The 22,554-nt window shown below is 39.9% G+C and overlaps 1 protein-coding gene across 1 annotated transcript in view; it reads left to right on the forward strand.

Annotated features, from left to right (window-relative positions):
* The window catches only part of UNC5C (unc-5 netrin receptor C), a 436,405-nt gene that overhangs the window by 384,585 nt on the left and 29,266 nt on the right, over nucleotides 1-22,554 (forward strand). Inside the window, exons 9-13 of the mRNA XM_055434976.2 lie at nucleotides 1,314-1,505; nucleotides 2,183-2,527; nucleotides 5,359-5,446; nucleotides 15,670-15,838; nucleotides 20,230-20,463. Coding sequence (XP_055290951.1) covers nucleotides 1,314-1,505; nucleotides 2,183-2,527; nucleotides 5,359-5,446; nucleotides 15,670-15,838; nucleotides 20,230-20,463 — 1,028 coding nt within the window. The remainder of the gene's footprint in view (nucleotides 1-1,313; nucleotides 1,506-2,182; nucleotides 2,528-5,358; nucleotides 5,447-15,669; nucleotides 15,839-20,229; nucleotides 20,464-22,554) is intronic.

The following is a 22,554-nucleotide window of genomic DNA, read 5'->3' on the forward strand; positions in this document are numbered from 1 at the left end:
TCAGTGTGTTACAGATACATGGCATGAGACAAGTCATTTCACCATATGAACCATGTGACTGAGTCTTAGGAGAGAGGAGTAGTTCCTTGACTTTAGGCAGCCAGGAGACCTGCAAACCTGAAAATTCTCTTCCTGCAAAGTAAAAATGCCCTTGTATAAAGATGAACATAAAAAGGCTTTTCTTGACCATCTGAAGCACCAGTTTAATCACCTTTCACAGTGAGCAGACAGTTTTGGTTAATTTTGCTGGCCATTTTTGTGAGTCACAAAAAACTAAAAACAATAGAGATTTAAAGATGTCTAAAGGAATCAGGAAAGCTTTACTTTTGTTGGTTCAATTACCAACTTTTATCACCATTTGCCATTGGATCAGAGCATGTTCTATGCCACTAAGGCAAAATGCAACATTTATAGGAATTTTCTTCTTGCTCTACCCAGAGACAGACCTCCCAGCTGACCTCACACCATGTTAATCAAATGCCTAATTGCCTTTTGAGGGTAATCTGACCTTTCTGATCACTGAACCAGGCCTTTGTCTTACTCAGTACAGCATCGAGCTATATTTTATTCCAGTAACGAGTGGCTCACATGTAAATCTCTGACAAGAACCCGTGAGAAACTCAGTGCTCTCAGAAGTAATACTGAGTCTGTAGCAAAAGCCAGGAGTTATCAGCATTAACCTCTGCTCCCCAGACCTGGGTCTTCTGAAAGTATACCTTTCAAACCCAGCGTGTTTGCTCCCAGTGTTTGCCTTGCGTTGCCTTCCATCGTTCCAACCCACCCCTTCACTTATTTAGGGGAAAGTGAGAAGAGTACTGTGGAAAGTAATTTTGTGACTGGGAATGATACTTAGAAAAATATTCTGGTGCAATAAATATACAGATTCAGTAAATGCCAGATGTTTCTAACAGAGTGTTTATGTTTGTTTTTAAAGAACTATCAGTGAATTCAAAGCTGCCTTCCAAACTTCTCCACCTGAAATTAGTAATAAAGTTTTGGGTTTTTTTTTTCTTTTTCCTATGGGTTGGGATGGTTTTAGCTCCAGTTTCCTTTTATGCCTTGTAGTAAATGGTCTGTTATGTTGCCCAATTTGAGATAGATTAGTGAGTGAATAGATGCAGAGTGAGAAAGGAAAATAATGCAAGATAATTTTCCATTGAAAGGCCACAGTTGTTTTAAATAGCTTTTTAAATAGATTTGAAATTAACCTATAAAAATGGCAATAACTGTCTTAAAAAAATTATAGCAATACGTATATGTACTGCAAGAAGTTTCTCTAACCACCAAATTCCATGTTTCCTTTTCCCCTTTAGCTGCTCCTGATTCAGATGATGTTGCTCTGTATGTCGGCATTGTGATAGCTGTGATAGTTTGCCTGGCCATTTCTGTAGTTGTGGCCCTCTTTGTGTATAGGAAGAATCATCGTGACTTTGAGTCTGATATTATTGACTCTTCTGCACTCAATGGAGGCTTTCAGCCTGTGAACATCAAGGCAGCAAGACAAGGTCAGTTGACACTGCACTTCATACGTGGACTTAAGCATGTAAGCAGCCTCCCTATATGTCTTCAAAATCAATGAAACTACATCAGCTGAAATATAAGCTTCATGAAGAAAAAGATTTCCATCTGTTTTGTTGATTACTATGTTAATTTCCTTCGTATAACTCATTAGTGTTGACAAGGTGCACAGATCTCTTTTTTCTCTTTTGTAACAGGTTTCTCTGTCATACCTTTAAAGTTTTATTTGAGAAGAGTACAAAGACTGGTTGATAGATTTCTTATGTTTCCTTTTTTTTCTTCTGATAACAAGGCATCTTGTATTGCTCTGAATACAGTGGTCTACAGGTGAATCCAAATCCCATATAGATGACTACAACCTAGTCACCTAGTGAGGATCACAAGTGTCTGCAGATTCAGTCTGTTGAGTTAGCTAAGTACCATAGAAACAATGAGTAATCTTCAAGGCAAAATATAGAATGAACTTGTCTATTTATTTGTAGCCAATAATTAAACAGATTCCAGCTATCTAATTGCCATTTTCAGTAGAACCCTAGTGTCTGTCCGTCTCTAATATTTGTTAAATTGCTTCGCTATTGGCTCAGAAAGTGTCAGGGAGTGTCTGACTAATAGAAGTTGTCTGAATGAAGAATGCAAATGGACATCCTTTCTCCTTCCGACTCAGATCTCCTGGCAGTACCCCCAGACCTCACATCAGCCGCGGCCATGTACAGAGGACCTGTTTATGCCTTGCATGATGTCTCAGACAAAATCCCAATGACCAACTCTCCAATTCTGGATCCACTGCCTAACCTGAAGATCAAAGTGTACAATACCTCAGGTGCTGTCACGCCCCAAGATGACCTCTCTGAGTTTGCATCAAAACTGTCCCCTCAGATGACCCAATCCTTGTTGGAGAATGAGGCCCTCAACCTGAAGAATCAGAGTCTAGCACGGCAGACGGACCCCTCCTGCACTGCATTTGGCACCTTCAACTCCCTTGGGGGTCACCTTATTATCCCCAACTCAGGTAATTTGTAACGGTGTTTACACTGCAAAGGTAGATCTGGGAAACCTATTCTTGTACCAAGATCTTTATTATTGGTTTTCATTAGGCCTGAAAAGTTAAATGTATCCTATCTAATCCAAATCTATTGTTACTTTCAATGTAAAACAAACATTAATTCAGTCAAGATCAGCGAAACTGTTTATCTTCGTCTAGCCAACTCTGAAAACACTTCCTCTAGAAATATTGCACTCACAACTCTCTGCCGAGGCATAACTTACAACTGCCATTGACCTTCTTTTTAATAGCACTTCAGAAGGCAGCATTAAGCGAAAAGCCCTCACTGTTGTCATCATGCTTTAAAAGGACAAATTATTTAGAAAACATATCAGTTGGTTCAATTCCAATTTCCTACAGGAAGCAGTACTTCAGAATACGAATTAGATGATCAGAGGACATGATTTTAGACATCAACTCTTCATTTATTAATTCTTTTTTACACAATCTTCAGGGTCAAGGTATTTATAAGGTATTCACTCCACATAGCTTCATCATGTGTCTTTTTAAGGTAGGATTAAAGTAGTGCCTTTTAGTATTATTCAGTTTTCAGTTCATTTAGTTATCTGCTTGTGGAGAATAAGCTCCATAAAGCTCTTAAATAGTGAACTAAAGTTAGTGACTCATAATATTTGCTTAAAGTTTGGTATTTATTAATCAATAGTAGTAATGGGTTTGGAACCATCAGTTATGAGAGGGTTAATGGACTCCCCTATGCATGTCCAGGCACTCTTTTGGACCAGATCGAATAGTCTGTGAACACAGAAAAAAAAGAAAAAGTTTGATTGAACTAAGATCTATATGTAGCATAAGAAGCGAATGTAACGTGTAGACAGCCATAGAGCCGTAATACAGAGAACCAACTGAACTTGTCTTTGCTTCTTCCTCTCATTCAGTCCCCCATCTCAACACCTCAGCAATTTTTCACCCCATGCCTTTTAAAAGTGTATTTTAATAAATTGAAATATTTAATGGAATATCATTTTTCCTTTTCTAAAGTACATTTTACAGAGCTGAGAGCACACCTTACATAAAGTGCTTTTATTCCAATCTTTTCATTCTCATGCAATTGCATGCTTTTTAAAATCATGATTTTAAATATAAATATATTTTTAATAGTCTACAAATGAATAGATCAGAATATACTCTACTGTTCTTTCCTTGTTTAAACATTGTATTATATCCAAGACAGTTTTTTTTTTTTATGACAGCCAGTGGATTATACCTCTCCTTTCCATTTCTACACTTGTCACTTTTTAACATATGAATTATTTTAAAGGCTTCTTAAGTAGAAAGGAGAGAGCCAGCATGTTTAAATATGTACTGAGCAATGGTGAGCTACATGCATTATTTTATTTAACAGTAATCTAATATGTCTCAGGCCTTATTCTTGTTACTTTGCATCCATAATTCTGTCTCATCCCCTTAACAAGCATAAAGGTACATTTGATTGTTCCCATTGGAAAAAATAAAAATACCGAGGCTTGAGTGCCTCGTGTGTGGTCTTCCCGCTTTCACTGTGTGCCTCACCAACCATCTCGATATCTGACATGAGCACGACATTCTGCTTCCCACAGCATCACAAGGCGCACATTACTTCTCCAGAAGGTCACGCCTCAACAGATGCAACCAGCAATACGAAGGCTTTGAGTAACTATTCCTCTTTAACTCTGTCCTTTACTGTTGATGCCTTCCAGTATGGTCGAGCAATTTCCTTATGGTCCTGTGTTCATATGGCGTATTCCACTTCCTTGCTAATTAAATAAGCTACTCAAAGACAAGAACACTGTCTTTTATTTCTTGGCGTTCACAACCCATCAAAAACTACTCACAGTCAGGTTCCATAAAAATTCTTATAGAGTTGAAATTAACTGCATTTATTAGAATAGAATTATGGAGCCAAGTATCTTAAAGCTGCTACCCACCTTGCATTACTGTCTGTGATAATGCCACAGTGGTGCAAGCCCACGGTTCCCACAGTGTGGTCCACTGACCACCAGCATCGGCATCACCTTGAGACTTGTTAGAACTACAGTTTCCACAGACCTTCTGAATCAGAAACTCTGAGGGTAGGATCCCGTAATGTGCTTTAGCAAAACCTCCAGGTAATTTTGCTGCAAACTAAAGTTACAAACCACTACTGTCAGCACAGTTGACTTAGAACAGAGCTCAACCCAATAGTCCTACAAAATGTACCAATTAACAACTAAGTAAAATCCTGCTTGGCCTGCTGTGACTAAAACTAGCAATTGCTCAGTTGCTGTTCACTTTCTAGAGTTACCTATGATGAAAGAAGTTCTTCACCAATTATTTGTTGCAGAAAAACACTGATGCTAACCAGATACTTCAGAAATAAATGTTTTTTGATATTGTTGAGGTTAGCATTTCCCTGACTTTGAGTCTTGTGGGGATTTTTTTTTTTAATTAGAAATGATGCATCATTACAGCTGTTTGAAATTTTAAGAGCAGTTGTTGGTTTTTCCCTCATTTTACAAGGAAAACACCAGTGGAACCATCTGTCTATTCCTTAAATAAAACAAGAGTTTAAAAAAAATGACATCATTCCTTTAAGTGGTTCCATAACAGTTCAGAGGGAGCTGTGGTAACAAATAAGGCCAATAAGGAAGGAAAGCCGGGTGGCTATGAATATTTACATGTCTTTAGAGAAAAAGCAGCAGGCTTATGGCGACGTGGCCACAAAATCTCCTCGTTCCTTTCCACTTGATTCAAAGGCGTTCTGTGAAGTTTCCTTTTGATTCATAGGTCTTATGTAACTGCTTTTCTCTTTTGCTATTCAGGAGTAAGTTTGCTGATTCCCGCTGGGGCCATTCCCCAAGGGAGAGTCTACGAAATGTATGTGACTGTACACAGGAAAGAAACCATGAGGTAACTATGCTTTTTCTGGTGCGCTTGACTTTATCAATGTCTGGCCTGGAGGAGAATTGTGTATTAGACAGAGTAAACCCAACATACGTTTGTCCTGATTGCCCTGCTTCTGGCATATCCTTTTCAACTAGACCCATAAAAAGTCAGTTTTTACTTCTCTTTATTTTTGGAGCTCCAGACACTTTTGCAGATCTTGAATATGGGCAGAAGGCCAGAGATCTTTCCCCCAAGTGGACATGTGGCCACGTTAGCTGAAAAGATGGCTGGAAGTGTGATCTGTAAATTGTGCGAAAGATACAAAGAGAAATTAGCTTCATGTGGCCTGGCTCAGGAATATAGCCTGTTGCCATTTTAGGTTTAAAAGTCATGTAGAATTGGACAACCCCTTAATCCTTGACCTGGCATCCCAGCCTCAGCCTAGCACTTTATTCTCACCTGCAGATTCTTCTTTGGGGGACTGTCTTCTAGTTTTTAAGTGTTATTAACCTGCTTTTTACATTTAGCACCTATAAAATCTATGCTTGGGCTTTGCTAAATAGATCTAGTGTTGATTAAAACTAGGTTGAATCTAAGAGTGTTTTGAATATGTCATAATCATAAAGATGAGGTTATTTTGAGTAAAAATAATAGGAAGAGTTTCGAAGTCCTAAATTCAATTTTCAGTTTGGCCTCTAACAAAATGTATCTGGTCATTCTTCATTAGTTCTCACATAAAGTGCATGTGTTAAATAGCACTCTAGAGGCCGGACTGATGAATGCTTTTGAAGTGCACCGAGATCTTAAAATAAGAGATGTAGTTGCAATGACAATCCTTACATATGATTATCACTGTTTTTCCAAAGGGGAAAGGCGTTGGCTCAACTGCCCTGAGCTCTAGATGCAAAGTGAGAACCAAATGTAGAACTAGCTTATCGTTTGCTGTTGTTCAGTCGCTAAGTCATATCATCATAAGGTATTATATCTTTTCTCTTCCCCTCTGTCATCCTTAGAAAAACATCTCTCTTTAGTCGTTGTCTCCAGTAGCCACAAAGCTCTGTTATTATGCTTTTGGGTAAAGATTTGGTATTTATAACCTGTAGGACCCAGAACAGTGTTTTCCTCAGGTGATATACTTTCACCTAGACAAACATGAGCCTGGCCAAGAAAATAATAAAATTCCATGGTCATTATTCATGTGCCTTCAATTTGAGTAACAGAAAATCACTAAAAGTCTTGTGTTTGTGCACATCAAATATTCATTTTTCCATTCCCAAAGTAAAGTAATATGCACATTCCCTCAGAGTGCCCTTCTTTTGCAGCAGGAGAAATGAAGAGTAGCAAACTGAGATCCCTTTATATTTTGGTTTTCTTCTTTCTTTTGTCCAGAATCAAGGTTAACACTAAGTATATCCATCTCTGAAGGCCTTTCACCAACGTGGATGTTTGGTTTAAACAGAAATGAGTATTGGCTTGTGCTTTATTCTGAAGAAGTGTTCGTGGTCTGTTATTTTCCATGTGATCACCATAATCTGTGGCTGAAGATCAAACCTTAAGAGGCTGCTGCAGGGTGTGCTGAAGCTGAAAGACATGGGCACTCAGGTGCCTTGTATGATTTTTCTTCCTGCAATTTAGTTAGCACCCTGACCAGGATGATTGTACACGCTGGATGAAGGAGGGAGAAAGCAGGAAATCGACAAAGCTAGACAGTTCTGCTTTAGGTTCTTCTGCCTTTGACTTTAAAGGAAAGGAAACTATAAATCACCTCTTACTATGCCTACCACTTGAAGTTAGGTGCAGAGGGAATTGCTCTATTAAATTTGGTGTGCCTCAATGAAGTTCTGTTTATAAAAGTGAAGCTAGAGGATCCTCAGGATCTCAAATGAAAATGTACACCAGAGACCATGCAACAGGGAACAACACAAGAAGACAGCTCTCTCAAATAAATGAGATAGTCCTCTCCACTCATTTTTGTTGTGAACTGGATGCGATTTTCCTGTGAAGTCGCAATGACCAGAATGTTGTTTTAGTGTATAGTAATAATACAAAGCATAGCTACCACAGAGTCAGCATACTTTTAATTTCATTTATTCCTCACTATTCTGCAAGTTATGATGAGCTCCACAGTTAGAGATGAAAAGACTAGGGTTCATAGCCAGGGTTTCACAGTTAACAACTGAGGGATGGCAGAGTTCACACCCAGGTTATCTCCTCACAAGGCTCTTCTGCTGACTTGCCATCCCCACTCCATAGCATCCAGTACACAAACAGAGCCTCTGCCCTCTTGTTATAGAGCCTTTAGGGACACAGTTTCTGTTTATAGCTCACATGATCTTAGAACTTCTTTCAGAGGAAACACTGAGGACAAGAGAAGACATGAACGTGACTTCAAGGCATGTGTAGGAAATTTCTGCTGACTTTTCTCCATCTTCCCTCTCTTTGATTACCTTTATTGAATCCAAAACTGGGTGTTTTTCCAGCTGGATACCTTCCAGTGGGTCATCTGGTGATGTGAACTGTCTAAAGGGAGGTGTGAACTTAATTGCATGTGACAAGAGGAGGCCTTATCATTACGGAATATGCACTAAGAAAAAGCAGGGGATGGCAGATGAGCAGCCTAAATGAGCTGCAGACACAGGACAGGCTGTCTGCGACCAAGAGGGATCTGAGCTGCAAGGCTGCGCCCATGATTTCTCTTCTCCTACCGGACACACCCCTGCAGAGACAGCAAAGCCTCTTCCTGCCCTGCCCCATGGATACACTTCCCACAATTAACGGCACCACCATGGACCTTTTTGCCTTGCTTCCAGTAGCAGTTTAAAAAATGAGTCTGACTCAGACTGAAATTTTGCCTTTTGTCGTTTCTTATTGAAACACGATTTGAAGATATGAGCATTAATTTTCGCTTTCTTCATATTGTGTACTTGCTTAGGAGTTTTCTCAAAAAGCCAAAAAAATCAATTTAGACATTCCAAGAATAAAGGTAAATAGAAATTTTTTTGGTAAATGGTGGGGAACCATGGAAGATCTTAATCAGCCAAGTGCTACATGAATAGCAGTGTTTTTAAAGATTGACAGGGACAGTGTGCAGGATGAACTAGTAGGGGGAACAGAAAGACTACTCCAAAGGCTGGGGCCCTGGTTGATCCATGGCAGTAATCAAAGTAGGTGGGGGAGGGGGCTAGGGAAGCAGCCAGGCCTGAGTCTGGATAATGGAAAGAAAAGTGTATTTCAGGACAAGTTTCACAGCTGGTTAAAAGTGTGGCAAGAGTTGCAGAACACAAAGAATATATTTAAGATTCAAGCCCTGGGCACTGAGAAAATTGCGAGAGCAACAAGAGGTGGTCGGAAGCAGCATCTGGTTCAAGGAGAGAAAAGATGAATTCTGATTTCTCTGCACGTGGTCTGTGTAAGAGGGGACTTGCAACTCTTGCTGGAGATGCACATGGGCAGTCACCAGTGAGTGGATTGTTCAGGGCAAAAGTGCAGAGTTAGGAAAAAGAGGACTGCGGAAAGAACTTTGGGAATTACTCATTTTAATATTTATTTATTTGGCTATGTCAGGTCTTAGTTGGTGGCATGCAGGATCTTTCACTGTGGCCTACAGACTCTCTGGTTGTGGTGCAGACTTCAGAGTGCTGGGGCTCAGTAGTTGTGGCTACGAGGCATGTGGGATATTAGTTCCCCAACCGGAGTCCCCTTCATTGCAATGTGCATTCTTAACCCTGGACTACCAGGGAAATCCTGGAAATATTCCTATTTAAGCTTTGGGTAGAAGGAGCAAAACTAAATAGATAAGGCAGAATAAGGATAAGGCACATAAGCAAGAGTTGGCATCTAGTAAGAAGCTTAATATATAGTTGTTCATCAAAGAATATTTTTAATGAAAGAATGAATGATTGTAATTATAACAGGAAAAAACCGAAGATAAAAAAAGTTTCAAAAGGAGGTGTTTGACAGAGGTATTACTAAAATTGAAGTGTAAAGAAAGAGAATAATTCAAGAAGGCATTGGATTTGTCAGATCTGTCAACTGTAGGACATTGGTGGCGTTTAGGATTTTTTTTTAAAGGATGAAATACCAGTCAGAAGTATAGCATGTTAGTGATGAGGCAATTAAAACTATCATTATATTTACTGAATATAAATAATAAAGTAATATGTTAGTATAGTGGGCCAAAACGTATTATGTTTGTAATCATATTCCAGACCGTTTTCATTTATTTTAATGTGGTGTTTGGAACTTTGTAAAATAGTAGTTGATGTTGTTATTTCTCAGTGAAACTCAGTGATATTCTCCTTTTAGGTAGAGTCCTAAATTTCTTGTTTGAAGGAACAGCTATAAAGAGACTCAAGGTAGAGTGGGCAGGGAGTAGAATCCAGGTATATTTAAATCTCTGACTGTTCTTCACAGTGTTTATTTATTGAAGTCCTACTTCTAAAGAAATGATTCAAGGTGATTTATGCAAACAGACTTTCAATGGGAGGAAAAATTTTTTTAAATAAGTGGATGAAAAAAACAAAAAATATGGAAAAAATAAGACTAGAAAAGATTAGACAAAGTCTGGTGGGCAGTTAGAATATAAAATATTTAATGTAATTCCCAGCATATTTCTTGTTAATAGGTCATGAACTTACTGTTTCAAAGCTTTCAAGAGGGAAACATGGTAAGTTATAAGATCCATGTGTCCAGAAGGGAAAAAGATGCCTGGAAGAAGCTCAGTTACTTCTCCTTTGGTTCCTCATTAAAAAGAAAAAAAAACTTTTTTTTTTTTTCATACAGCAAGCAACATTTTTTAAATATAATACTAGCAATGAGCTTCACAGGGCTAATTCTGTTGATATCCCTCAATGCGAGTAGATAGTATAAAACCCAATTATAAATTCAATAAAATAATTCCTCAAGGATTCAGCAGTTCAATCTAGGGCACAATACTTAGCTGTTCAGGCTTAATCCAGGGATAGATTTTGGCCTATCTAGGGAAATGGGGGCACGCCCTTCAGAGTGGCTTCCATAAATATTTTCTTTTGCTCAATTGATCTTTTGATAGCAAGTGAGTTAGATATTCCTTGTCAGATACCTAAAGTGCAAATATTTCAAGTTGTTAGTTATACATGAAACCGTGTGCTTTAAAAGGCAGCTGAGCCTAAGGTGGAATTGTCATCCGGAGGGACCTGACAAAAGATGTGTGTGTTGATAGAAGGCATCTCTTCTCCACACAGAGGTAGGTGGGAGGAAGATTTTTTTTTTAATAAGCAATTTTGAGCTCGCTCTAGCGAACAGTTCATAGAAATTTCTCAAGGTCCTAAACCTGGATAAGCAACTCAGAATACACCACTGATGGGAAAGAAAACCAGTGATTTGTGTTCAGATCCCAGTTTTGCCTATGACTAGCTTTGTAGCTTTAGGCAAGTGTGTGTTAATTTCTTTAGATTTCAGTTTCCTCTTTGGGAGTAAAAAAAAGTACTATGAATACTTATCCTGCCTGCCTTACAGGTGTGCCTTGGGCAGCCAATGCAATAGCTTTTATAAGTTTTGTAAATTGCTCTCTTCCGTGTAGAAGTTCTCCTCGCTGATAAGAGCAAGCAAAGGACAAGAAAATCTGACAGGAAACTGAAATTCCCATCTGAGGTCTTTGTCCTAGGGTGCTCAGACCCATCCAACATTTATCATGATATTATCTTTGTTGGACTCTGAAAAGTTTTTAAAATTTAATCCTTGTTAATTATTGGATTTCTACTTAATTGCTATTTCTGTAGCTAATTTTTGCTTTGTATTCATTTCCGTATCATCGGCAATTAATATTTACAGAAAGTTTGCTTAAATATCTTAGATAACACATGAGACATAACAGAGTAAAGCCCTTCTCTGCAAAGACATGAAGCAGATTTTTAAAAACTTATTTTCTACTATTTTTGTTTTATGTATTTTAATATCCTCCCTTTATGTAAATAAAGGGAATGTGGATTTAAACGCTGTGACCTTTGGTTTCACACAGTTAAATCTTAACCTTTCCTAAGTGGCTCCTTCCACGTATGCTTGGAAGTGTTTCCAATTTCAGTGCTATTTCTTTCATCTTGGAAAAACCCCAAAGATTCTTATCATTATTTCTTCTTTGTTTTTCATTCCCGGTTATGAATTCCACATCACCACTTCCCTATTCATTACATTCTTGCATCTCACTGGGTTAATAAATTCTTTTGACACCTACTGCCCCTTCCTTCCCTTGCTATCCCTCCTCCAAGAACGGTGCCCATCAATATTGCATGCCAGGGGAGTGCAGGTCTGACAGCGCCCCAGCCCAGCAGGCAGTGGTCTCCCTTCTGTTCCAGCTCAGTGATGAGAAGAACCCCTCCTCCTCCACCTCCTCAAGCACCGGCTGCTAACAGCAGACTGAGAGACAGCTGTTTCCAATCCCAGCTCTACTGCAAGGACCACTTGAAATGGATTTCACTCTAGTCTCCTTCCTTAAAAGTTTAATGTGCATTCTCAAGGTATACTTGTAACTAAATGTAAGAATAGTGCTCAGGAAAATGCAGCCATGACTTTTTTTTTTTTTTTGCCCAGTAAGAAAAGTAGAATTAAATAAGAATGTGGTTACTGCTTAGGGAAGATTATCAACTATGGCACAGTGAAAGCAAGATGTCACTCACGTCCTAAGAAAATGAATTTCAGACTGGAACAAAGGAGGACAGAGTGGGTTCAGGGGAAATGAAAACTAAAGGGGACAGTAATGAGTTCTCAAGCTGCCACCCACCTTGTAATTCCAAATATAAATTTCCAGGTACTTTGATAACTTTAGATTTAATCAAACTTTATTGTTATTCAGTGAGAATGGAGATGATATTAAAAGGCTAAAAAGAGAGATAACTTTTAACTATTTTTTTTCTAAGTAGGAGGAAAGGAAAGCCATAGGTTGAGGGATTCTAGTGAAATTTTAAAATCGGAAGCACAGATAGCCAAGTTTTATTAAGGGGAAATATGTTAAGTTTTAACTGAGTTCTTAGACCTGATGATAGTAATCACTAAGAACTTAGGAATTTCTAAAATTTGACCTCAATTGTGACCTATCAAGGTGGCTGCCACGGTTTTGTAGATGCTGATAAATGACACAAGACTCCTGAGACAGACCAAGTGCTCACAGCAATAACACTATCCAAAGTGTTACCATTTTTGTGCCAGTTTCCCAGGCCTCAGTTCTGAAAGGGTGATGTAAAGACAGACGACATCTATACATTCAGTGGTTCCATTCCAGGAATAAACCATTGTGTTTAGGGAGCCTGAGTGTTTTATAATGGGAAGTGGACATGTCTATTATTTGCTGCAGAGGGTAAGCACTGCTATATAGTTGTCTTGAAAAGACAACTGGGACCATGCAGAAACATGAGAGATCCAGGGAGAGTAGTCTTCCAACAGCATTAAAAAGAAACTGTCATTCATGGAGTGTTAAGTGAGGGCAGGCCACAGATAAAAGCTAACTTCTAGGTTACATAGTATTGAATATATTAATCATAGATAAAGACTAGAGGAAAATCCAGTTCAAGTGGCTGATGTAATTTGTAAAGAAATTTGATATGACCATTGTAATATCCATGTGAATGAAATAGATATGAACTGGGCAGTGTACATTTTTAATGGGTTTATATTTGACTGAACTAAGTAACTCAAAGTATTGATGTCAGACTAGAGAGAAGTTTCAAGTAGTGTCCTTGAAAAGGTCTCTGTCTTTACCCTGTTCTTATATTACAATGTTATCAATGACTGGAATGAGAACATAAATGGCAGTTACATCAAATTTATGGAAGATAAAAGACTAGAAGAGGTAGCCAATATATGGAGGAAAAACCTAGCATTAAGAAATAGATGACCTGAAAAATTTCCTAAAACAATTAAAGTAAAATTAGATGGCTAAATATAAATTTCTCTGTATAGGTTCAAAAGCCATTGCTATAACCACAGACAGCCTAAGAGCCTTTCATGTTAAGAGTACCCAGAGTGGTTAGCTTTAACAAATTACTTAACCTTCTTAGGGCGTCATTGCCTCCTTTTATAAAGGACATGCTTAACCATATTATCTCTCTCTTCCCATCTAACTCAAGTCTGCTAAATAATATTTATAAATAATTGATTGAGAATAATCTAAAGCAACAATTTTGTGAGGCATTGATATAACTATATGGTGACGGTAGTTTAGTCTCCAAGTCATGTCTGACTCTTGCGACCCCATAGACTGTAGCCCTGCAGGCTCCACTGTCATTCCACAACAGAGAAAGCAGTAGTCTGCTATACTGTATATTTAAGTACAGTCAGCTCTCTATCCATGAGTTCTGTATCTACCAATTCAGCCAACTTTGGATCAATAATATTTGGGGGAAAAAAAAAACATTTTTTCCAGGAAGTTCCAAAAAGCAAAACTTGAATTTTCAGTACACTGGCAACTATTTGCATAGCATTTACATTGTATTAGGTATGATAAATAATCTAGAGATGACTTAAGGTATGTGAGAGGGTGTGCATGGATTATATATCATTTTATGTAATTGTTGTATAATTTTGGTTATAAATGGTTAAAGAAATTTTGTAGTAGTTATATAATTTTTATATAACAGTTTTATGCCATTTAATATAATACTGTGCCTTTTATATAAGGAACTTGAACATTCAGGGATTTTGGTGTCTGCAGGGGAGTCCTTGGAACCACTCTTGCGTGGACACTAAGGGGAGATGGTCTTACATTGATTTCACGAAGCCTCACTCTAGTGAAGACAGTGAAACTCATGGACATCTCTCTGAAAAGAAAGATGGAATTATGGAGAAAGATCTAGAAACCATACTTTTCTAGCTGAAGTTGAAAAAATTGAGGAAGTTTGGTCTGGAAGAAGATTTTTAGAGATATAAAAATCTCTAAATGTTTGAGAGGCTCTTTAATGTCAAAGTGGAGAGAAAGCAGGTCGAGGATGTGTGGAGAGATGTGTCAGGAAGGCACACTGTATTCACTCCAAGTAAGAATTTTTTGTAAATTTGAGTTGAGAATAGGTGAGGTGACCCCTCACTACCAACCAAACGTCAGCATGTTGTTAGAGAAGCTCTGTGCTTGTTGACCCTGAGGGTCCTTACTCCTCTAAAATTCTGTGAGCCCATGATTTCTTAAGTCAGGCTATTCTGACAGCATAGTTTTGAGTGTCGTTTTTGCAAAGGCATTGGTTTTAGTCCCAGCATGAGTCCTTGTTAGTTGTGAGGCTTGGGGAGTCCACTTAACACCTTGAAGCTCCGTCCTCACATAGCAACTGACAGCTTGAGTTAATTTATTCATTACCTGTTAATTACAGTCTTAATAGGGAAAGAATAAGGCAATTTAAAAAGATAAAAGAAACATAAAATTACAATAAAGAATTTGGATCTCTGAAGTTCATTCCAACCAAATTCTCAGAGTATGAATTATTATTCTCCAGTGGCTCAGTTGTGTCCATCTCTTTGCAATCCCATGGTCTGTAGCCTGCGAGGCTTCTCTGTCCATGGGATTATCCAGGAAAGAATACTGTAATGGGTTGCCATTTTCTTCTCCAGGGGATCTTCCTGACCCAGGGATCAAACCTGGGTCTTCTGCATCGTAGGCAGATTCTGTACCACTGAGCCACCACGTATGAAGTATACATGTAGCGAAATATCCATTTAAACTGCTATAGAAATACAGTTCTCTGTTCTTCCTTGGTCATATTTGTAAAAATGAATCTGGTATACTAGCTTGAATTATTTCTGAAAGTCATTTGGAAGAAGTTTAGCTCTAGGGTATCCTTATTCTAAAGTGATTTTTTTGAAGTGTTTTTCAAGTTAGGTCATAAAAACACAAAAGTATCTAAAACTCGATGAAACCACTGGCAAGTATTATCAGAAAAAAATGCTTATGTAACTTCATAAGGACTCTGTTCCATCTCATTCCATCCTGAAAGTATCTGTACATGAATTTAGAGGAAATTACCAAAGGCAGACCTGTGTCTGAAGGAAAGGATCAAAGAGATGCAGGCAGATTCACTATTATCAGAAAGACCTCAAGTCTTACAAGATCAAAGTCTTGGTATGAAATGCATGTCTTCATACTTAATTCTGCCTCAACCCACCATCCACCCTCCAAAAGTAAAACCTCCAAGAGGAAACTATTTGTGCAACTTTAGATCTAAAATCTCAGTGAGTGCATAGTACCTAAATACTAGAGAACTGTCACCATGTGATCTCTGCTCCGCTCCTAGGCCGCCCATGGAGGACTCTCAGACTCTCTTGACCCCTGTGGTGAGCTGTGGGCCTCCAGGAGCCCTGCTGACCCGCCCCGTCATCCTCACTATGCATCACTGTGCAGATCCCAGCACCGAGGACTGGAAGATACAGCTCAAGAACCAGGCAGCACAGGGACAGTGGGAGGTGAGCCTCTGTGGGGATAAAGGTGTAGTTTTGCGGATAAGCACAGGCAATCATGGGAAGGCTTTTATTTTTAAAGCAAAACGTGGGTGGAATTTTAGCTTATACTCAAAATGAGAGAGAGAGAGAGGAAGGAAAAGGGAGAGGGAAGGGGAGATGGGGAGACACAGTCAGACACTGGCTCCTGAGTGCTTTATCTACTGACTGGTAAGCAGAAAGAAAATGATGGCCAGTCATTAGCTAACTCATAGGGAAAGTGCATTTAAGAGTCTTATGTAAGTCCCTTTTGAATATACACACTATCTTGGGAAGGAATATATATATACACATAGTATATATATAGATATGAAACTGAAAGTGTTAATCACTCAGTTGTGTCTGACTGTTTGTGATCCCAGAGACTGTAGCTGACCAGACCCCTCTGTCCATGGAATTGTCGAGAATACTGGAGTGGGTAGCCATTCACTTCTCCAGGAGATCTTCCAAACCCAGGGATCGAACCTAGGTCTGCCACGTTGTAGGCAGATTCTTTACCATCTGAGTCACCAGGGAAGCCTGTGTGTGTGTGTGTGTGTGTGTGTGTGTGTGTGTGTGTGTGTGTGTGTGTGTGTGTGTGTGTGTGTGTGTGTGTGTGTGTCTGTCTGTCTGTCTGTCTGTCTGTCTGTCTGTCTGTGTCTGTGTGTTTTAATTTTCAGGTAGAGAAACATTGCACCTGGGTCAGAAAATGTTAGGACTTACTTGCCAACAAGTCCTGGAAATAGGTCTGAATTTAACCTAGGAAAGCAGGAAGTGTGTATCCTAAGCTCCAATACAATGAAGACTATGTTTAACACCTTGGCTGTCTGTAACTGTGGCCATTGGAACTTCTTAAGAGCAGCGCCTTAAACAGATCCTGCTCTTTCCATCAGAACCCTGCAGTTAAACCTGAAATTAAATGCAAAAGAATCTGTTATATTTACTATGAAGATTTTATACCTAATACCTTAAACAAAAGTGATTTGTGTAGTCTTTACAAGAGAATTATCCAATATACATGTTGTATGTGGGCTTCTCTGGTGGCTAAGATGGTAAAGAATCCACCTGCAATGCGGAAGGTCTTGGCTCGATCCCTGGGTTGGGAAGATCCTCTGGAGGAGGGTATGGCAACCCACTCCAGTATTCTTGCCATGGGAGAATCCCCTTGGACAGAGGAGCCTGGTGGGCTACAGTCCATAAGGTTGCAAAGAGTCGGACATGGCTGAGCAACTAAGCACAGGACACAACACGTGTTGTATGTATTTTGTGATTATATACAGTACTTTTCTTTTGGGAAAGAAAACTATAGGAAAAAAAATAACATTAAGACTCAACTCCTAATATTTTAGGAAAAAATAATAGCAGAGATAGAAGCATAGCAGGCCATCCCTGGGATTATCTGGAATGTCCTCTCTATGGACATACTCTCTTCTTGGTCATGAGAGCATCACTGCTTGCAAGAGGACCTGGATTAAAGTCTAGGGCTATACTTAATGTTAAGACAGGACTTGACCAGGTCTAACTTCATTTCCATTTAAGTTTAAATGATTTATCTCAGAAACATACCAAAGTCTTAATCTCAAGGGATCCTACTTTGTTGGCATGATTCTCCACCTATTACCATAATACCAGGGATTTGAGTAATAATAGCAATCGGAGAAGGCAATGGCAAGCCACTCCAGTACTCTTGCCTAGACAATCCCATGGATGGAGGAGGCTGGTAGGCTGCAGTCCGTGGGGTCGCTAAGGGTCGGACACGACTGAGCGACTTCACTTTCACTTTTCACTTTCACACATTGGAGAAGGAAATGGCAACCCACTCCAGTGTTCTTGCCTGGAGAATCCCAGGGAAGGGGGAGCCTGGTGGGCTTCCGTCTATGGGGTCGCACAGAGTCAGACACGACTGAAGTGACTTAGCAGCAGCAGCAGCAGTAACAATAATAAGAGGAAAATAAAGAGTTATGAAGAGTAGAAGAGGGAAATCCTTATGAAAACACTGTGATTATATTTTTGACGGGAACAGGGAGCATCTTCATCCTCTGCCATTTCTTCTAGGAAGCTTTCTGTAACATGCCATCAGGCATGACACTCAAGGCTTGTCCTTGCCCTGCTGGAGAAAGCAGCTTCTTTCCAGGTGTCCTTTTGGAGCTGAAATAAGCCTAGAAGTGCTGAGTACCTTTCTCTCCTTTTTAGTTCAGTTAGAGTTTCATCTTTAGGTATGGGTTCAGCTGAAGAAATGATTTCATGAATGCTATTAAAACACAAGCCATGGTGTAGCTCAGATGGTGTTTCAAGACCTAACTAATAAATAGCCATCTAAGGTGGCAACTTTCAAAGCTGTGACAAGCTCTGGGGACTCAATTTATGATGAAACGTTTGTTCATGTTTTTAACAAATAACCGTTTGCTCACCATGAGCCAGGCCCACATAGATACGGTAGGAAGCAAAGTAACCTGGTTGCTGCCTCTGCAGAGATTAAGTAGCCTAATGCAGAAGCTGAGTTGTGCCCTCACATAGTTTCATTTCTCCCACATGAAATTCTCTTTTAAATTTGAATGAATTAAAAGTTGGACGATTTCAAAAAACAAAATCTGAACTTCCAACTTCTCTTGAAAAATTAAAGGCTGCATCCTCCCTAACCCTGAACTCCTGCTGTACCTGGTACTTTTACTGTACTTTTACTGTAAGCATCTTTGACATAGACATCTTTATTTCCACAAGCATTTTTGCCACATGACTAATTGGCCATAAGACAATTTTGGTGTAAAAGATAAAATAACCGGTGGACAGTTTGGTGTGACAGTTTGGTCATCTCTTTGGTCAACCTCAAACCAAAGTTGACAGCTTGGTTTCATCTCTCCACTGGCACGTACTCACATTTTTATATTCCATAAATCTGAAAGAGGCCAAGGGCTGAAAAGGCACAGAGTTGAGCCCACTTTGCTCATAGAACTTTGCAACATCTGTCATGGGACAGGTGAGAATGTAAACCAAGAACAAGTAACGGTGTAGAGACGTTTACAACATAATATAAAACTCAGTTATAAATATGCATCCTAGTATTTGGAAACACACTTCTCTTAATTAGGAAGAAATTTTTGCAAAAGAAAAGCGAAATGCCAAATAAGGGGATGCATGGACAAGCAAAAATATGTCTAATACTAGGAATGAAGGATGTTGAAGACAAGGGCATATGTATAACCTTCAAAATAAAAACAGGTTATTTGTACAGCATTGTCATGAATCCCCACACATTTCAAATGTTTTAAAATAGTTTTTATTTCAAAATAAAGTCTTTTTGTTATTCATGTTTTCATGTTTTATTATTTTTGTTAACGTCTCTTTTATTTTTTACTATTTCACCTTTTATGGCAAAATGGCTTTACCACCCAGTAATTACCAGGCAAAAATGCCTACAGCAAAAATGCTTACAGTTAAAGTACTGAGAGCCCATTCCTGCATGGCTGCGGTGACTGAAGGCAAGTGGACACTGAGGTTTGTGCTCTGCTTCACCGCAGTCTCTGCCATTCCCTATTATCTTCTTCCCTGTTTGCTTCACACAGCCCTGTTACCTTTCTACCATGGAACTGTGATCCTTGTTTTATGGATTCTGTGCTTGGTCTTTCAGATGATTTCTGTGGCCGGAGTCATTTGGTTAAATCAAAACTGAGTTAATATAGTTATCAGTTCCACTTGTTTTTATTTCTTGCTAAATATTAAAAATCTGAAAGATTAGACTGCTTAAAGACTTACATGAAAAATAACATGTGTCAAATGCATAGAGTTTGCCATACTATGCTTTTAGCAAAGTCCACGAACCCAGATTATGAGGTAAAGCATTGTGTCACGTTGGAAAAGTAATTGATAGGTGAGTTTGGGAGAAGTAAATGAGTGGTATTGCATAATTCTATAATTTTCCTAATTATTTTTTAAAAATTGTTTTCCAACCCCTAGATTTTTAGGGGAAAAACTACCGTGCTAAAATCACATCAAACTAAAAGAGTACTTTTGGATTAAATTAGCAATTTAGAGATTAAAGCAAATGGTCAGAAACAGATAATCAACTCAAATATACTGAAGTTCAAAGGATAGCATAAATTTCTTTTGGAATTTTAGGTAGACCCCAGAATGTAGATTATTGAAAGATCAAAAAAGGCTAAATGAACATCTTCTAAATAAAGTATGTTATCAGGCAAACAGAGTAGGGGAGAGAATGATGAAGAATGGAAATAAAAGTATAATAAAATCAGAGAAAGAAAAAAGAGCGGGAAAAGGAATAATCAAAACTCAGGTGTAAAGGCCCTGCTCTCTGCACCTCCATTGGCCACCATCGTGGCCATCAGAGGCTCAGCCACTGCCCCTTCCTTCTTGTCCCACAGGACGTGGTGGTGGTTGGCGAGGAAAACTTCACCACCCCTTGCTACATTCAGCTGGACGCGGAGGCCTGCCACCTCCTCTCCGAGAACCTGGGCACCTACGCCCTGGTCGGGCAGTCGACCACCAAAGCAGCCGCAAAGCGCCTGAAACTGGCCATCTTTGGGCCACTCTGCTGCTCCTCGCTGGAGTACAGCCTCCGAGTGTACTGCCTGGATGACACTCAGGATGCCCTGAAGGTACGTGGCTCCAGCCTGGTCCGCGCACCTCGCACCTAGAGATGGGGGGTGTGTGTGCGTGCACCAAGTGCATGAACACAAGTGTTTGGCCCCCAAAGATGCGGTTACAAGAACAAATTAGACGTTTCTCTGAGGCCCTGCTGTTAAATATGCCGTTTCCATTCTGCCGATGCCTCCCAAGGGCCACTTTTGTTTACCTTCCTTGATTTCTTTTAATGAAAAATTTAGAAGTGGAAGAATTTGGCAATGAGACGCGTGGATGGTAAATGACCTGCTTCCACGTTGATCTCAGCTGTGTTCCTCCTATAAAAGGAGCTGGCATAACTGCTCGCACTCTATGTTCCTCTTGTGTGCTACTTCATTATATGCTTTCCCGTTCTTTTTATGAGGACTGTGTGGAAGAGGGTAAGCATTTGACAACAGGCTTCTGCTTTATAGAATAAATGGGCTTAATTCCTGGTGCTATTACTGCCATTCATTTTCTCCCATTTGAAGCTTTAAAGGATATTGTGAGTGCCTCCGAAGACATTATGATCTAGGAGAGAGAAAAGAAGTATGCCAAGGACTTGGAGGCAAGCCAGAGTGTGGTGCATGCCATAGGTGAATGCAGAGTTTTATGGGAATTCAGGAAAAGGAAGGCCATCATATTATTTTGAGGAAATCTGAAAAGGAGCTAACATTTGAGATTGGCCCTAAAGGAAGCTAGGATTTGACCATCAATAATGGGGAAAAAACACAAGATTCTGGGTGAAGGGAACAGCATGAAGAAACAGAGGGAACAGTAAATACAGACTCTACACAGCATCTCATTTCCAGAAAGCCTAGATTGATAGATAGGCGTCTTATTCGGAGGGACCTTGAGGATCAGAGAGAGGCGTGGAGATTCCGTTTCTTGAGTTAATGAAGAATCACTGGAGAGATGTAAATAGAAGATAGGCATGACTGTAAATGTATATTAGGAATATTAGTCTGACGTCAGTGGGAAGATAGAGTCAAGTTAAGAAAAGTGTGATAGAGCTGGGGTGAAGACAGAGGAGTGAGAAGAAGGGAAACAGGTAGGAAAGGTCCCAATAAGTGACTCTTGCAGTCCCTGGTGAGTAGGAACCCTGAACGGGTGCAGCAGAAGGTCAGGTCTGCCTCTAAGTATTAGTAGCAGAGTCGGGGCTGGGTAGCTCTGGAGTCATGATATGGTCACTTTGGAGCACAGATTAGACACAGGACCAAGATGCCCAGTGAACAGTTAGAAATATAGGTGTGACTCTCCCAGCCAAGAGCAGATCCTGAGAGTCTGAGGAACCAACCAAACAGCATTGATGAGAGCAGATCCTGAGAGTCCGAGGAACCAACCATACAGCATTGATGTTTATCATCCATGATGATTGGGAAGAATATCAAGGGAGAGTAGAGGGAGAAAATAAAGATAAGAAACATTACTGAGAATTTCCGATGTGCTGCGCAAGATTCTAAGTATCTTTTCTTATGGCTTTTTATTTATTTGGCTACGCCAGGTCCTAGTTGCAGCATGCAGTCTTTAGTTGCAGCATGTGAACCCTTAGTTGTGGCATGTGGCATCTAGTTCCCTGACCAGGGATGGAACCAGGGCCCCTGCATTGGGAGCGCAGAGCCTTAGCCAGTGGACCACCAGGGAAGTCCCTGCGTATCTTTTATTAACCCACTGAATCTTCACAACCTGTGGGACCCCACTGTCCCTATTTTACGGCTGTGCACTCCAAGGCATAGAAAGGTTAAGTAAGTTGCTCTCGGTCGCACAGCTATCAGGTGGAAATAGCAGGCTTCATGCCCAGGCAGCTGGTGGCCATCTGGACTCTCTGCTCCTCAGGTGGGCTGCTCAGAGAGCCACACCCCAGGGCACAGGGACGGGGAGCCCTGCCATTGCACGGGAGACGCGGGGCAGCCAACAGAGGGGCTCCAAGAGGAGGAACATGCAGAGGAGGGAGTGGAGGGGTGGGACAAAGATGCGACTAGGAAGCCCAGGGGAGAGAGACTTTTTCTGAAATTCAGGGTATTTCCTTCTGGAACTTCCATCCAGAGAGTACATCCGGGTCACGAAAACTGAGTGTTGCAGGTTGT

The sequence above is a fragment of the Moschus berezovskii genome, chromosome 5, assembly GCF_049115385.1.
Source record: "Moschus berezovskii isolate FMDL1 chromosome 5, NW_MosBer_1.0, whole genome shotgun sequence".
In the NCBI taxonomy this organism is placed as follows: Eukaryota; Metazoa; Chordata; class Mammalia; order Artiodactyla; family Moschidae; genus Moschus; species Moschus berezovskii.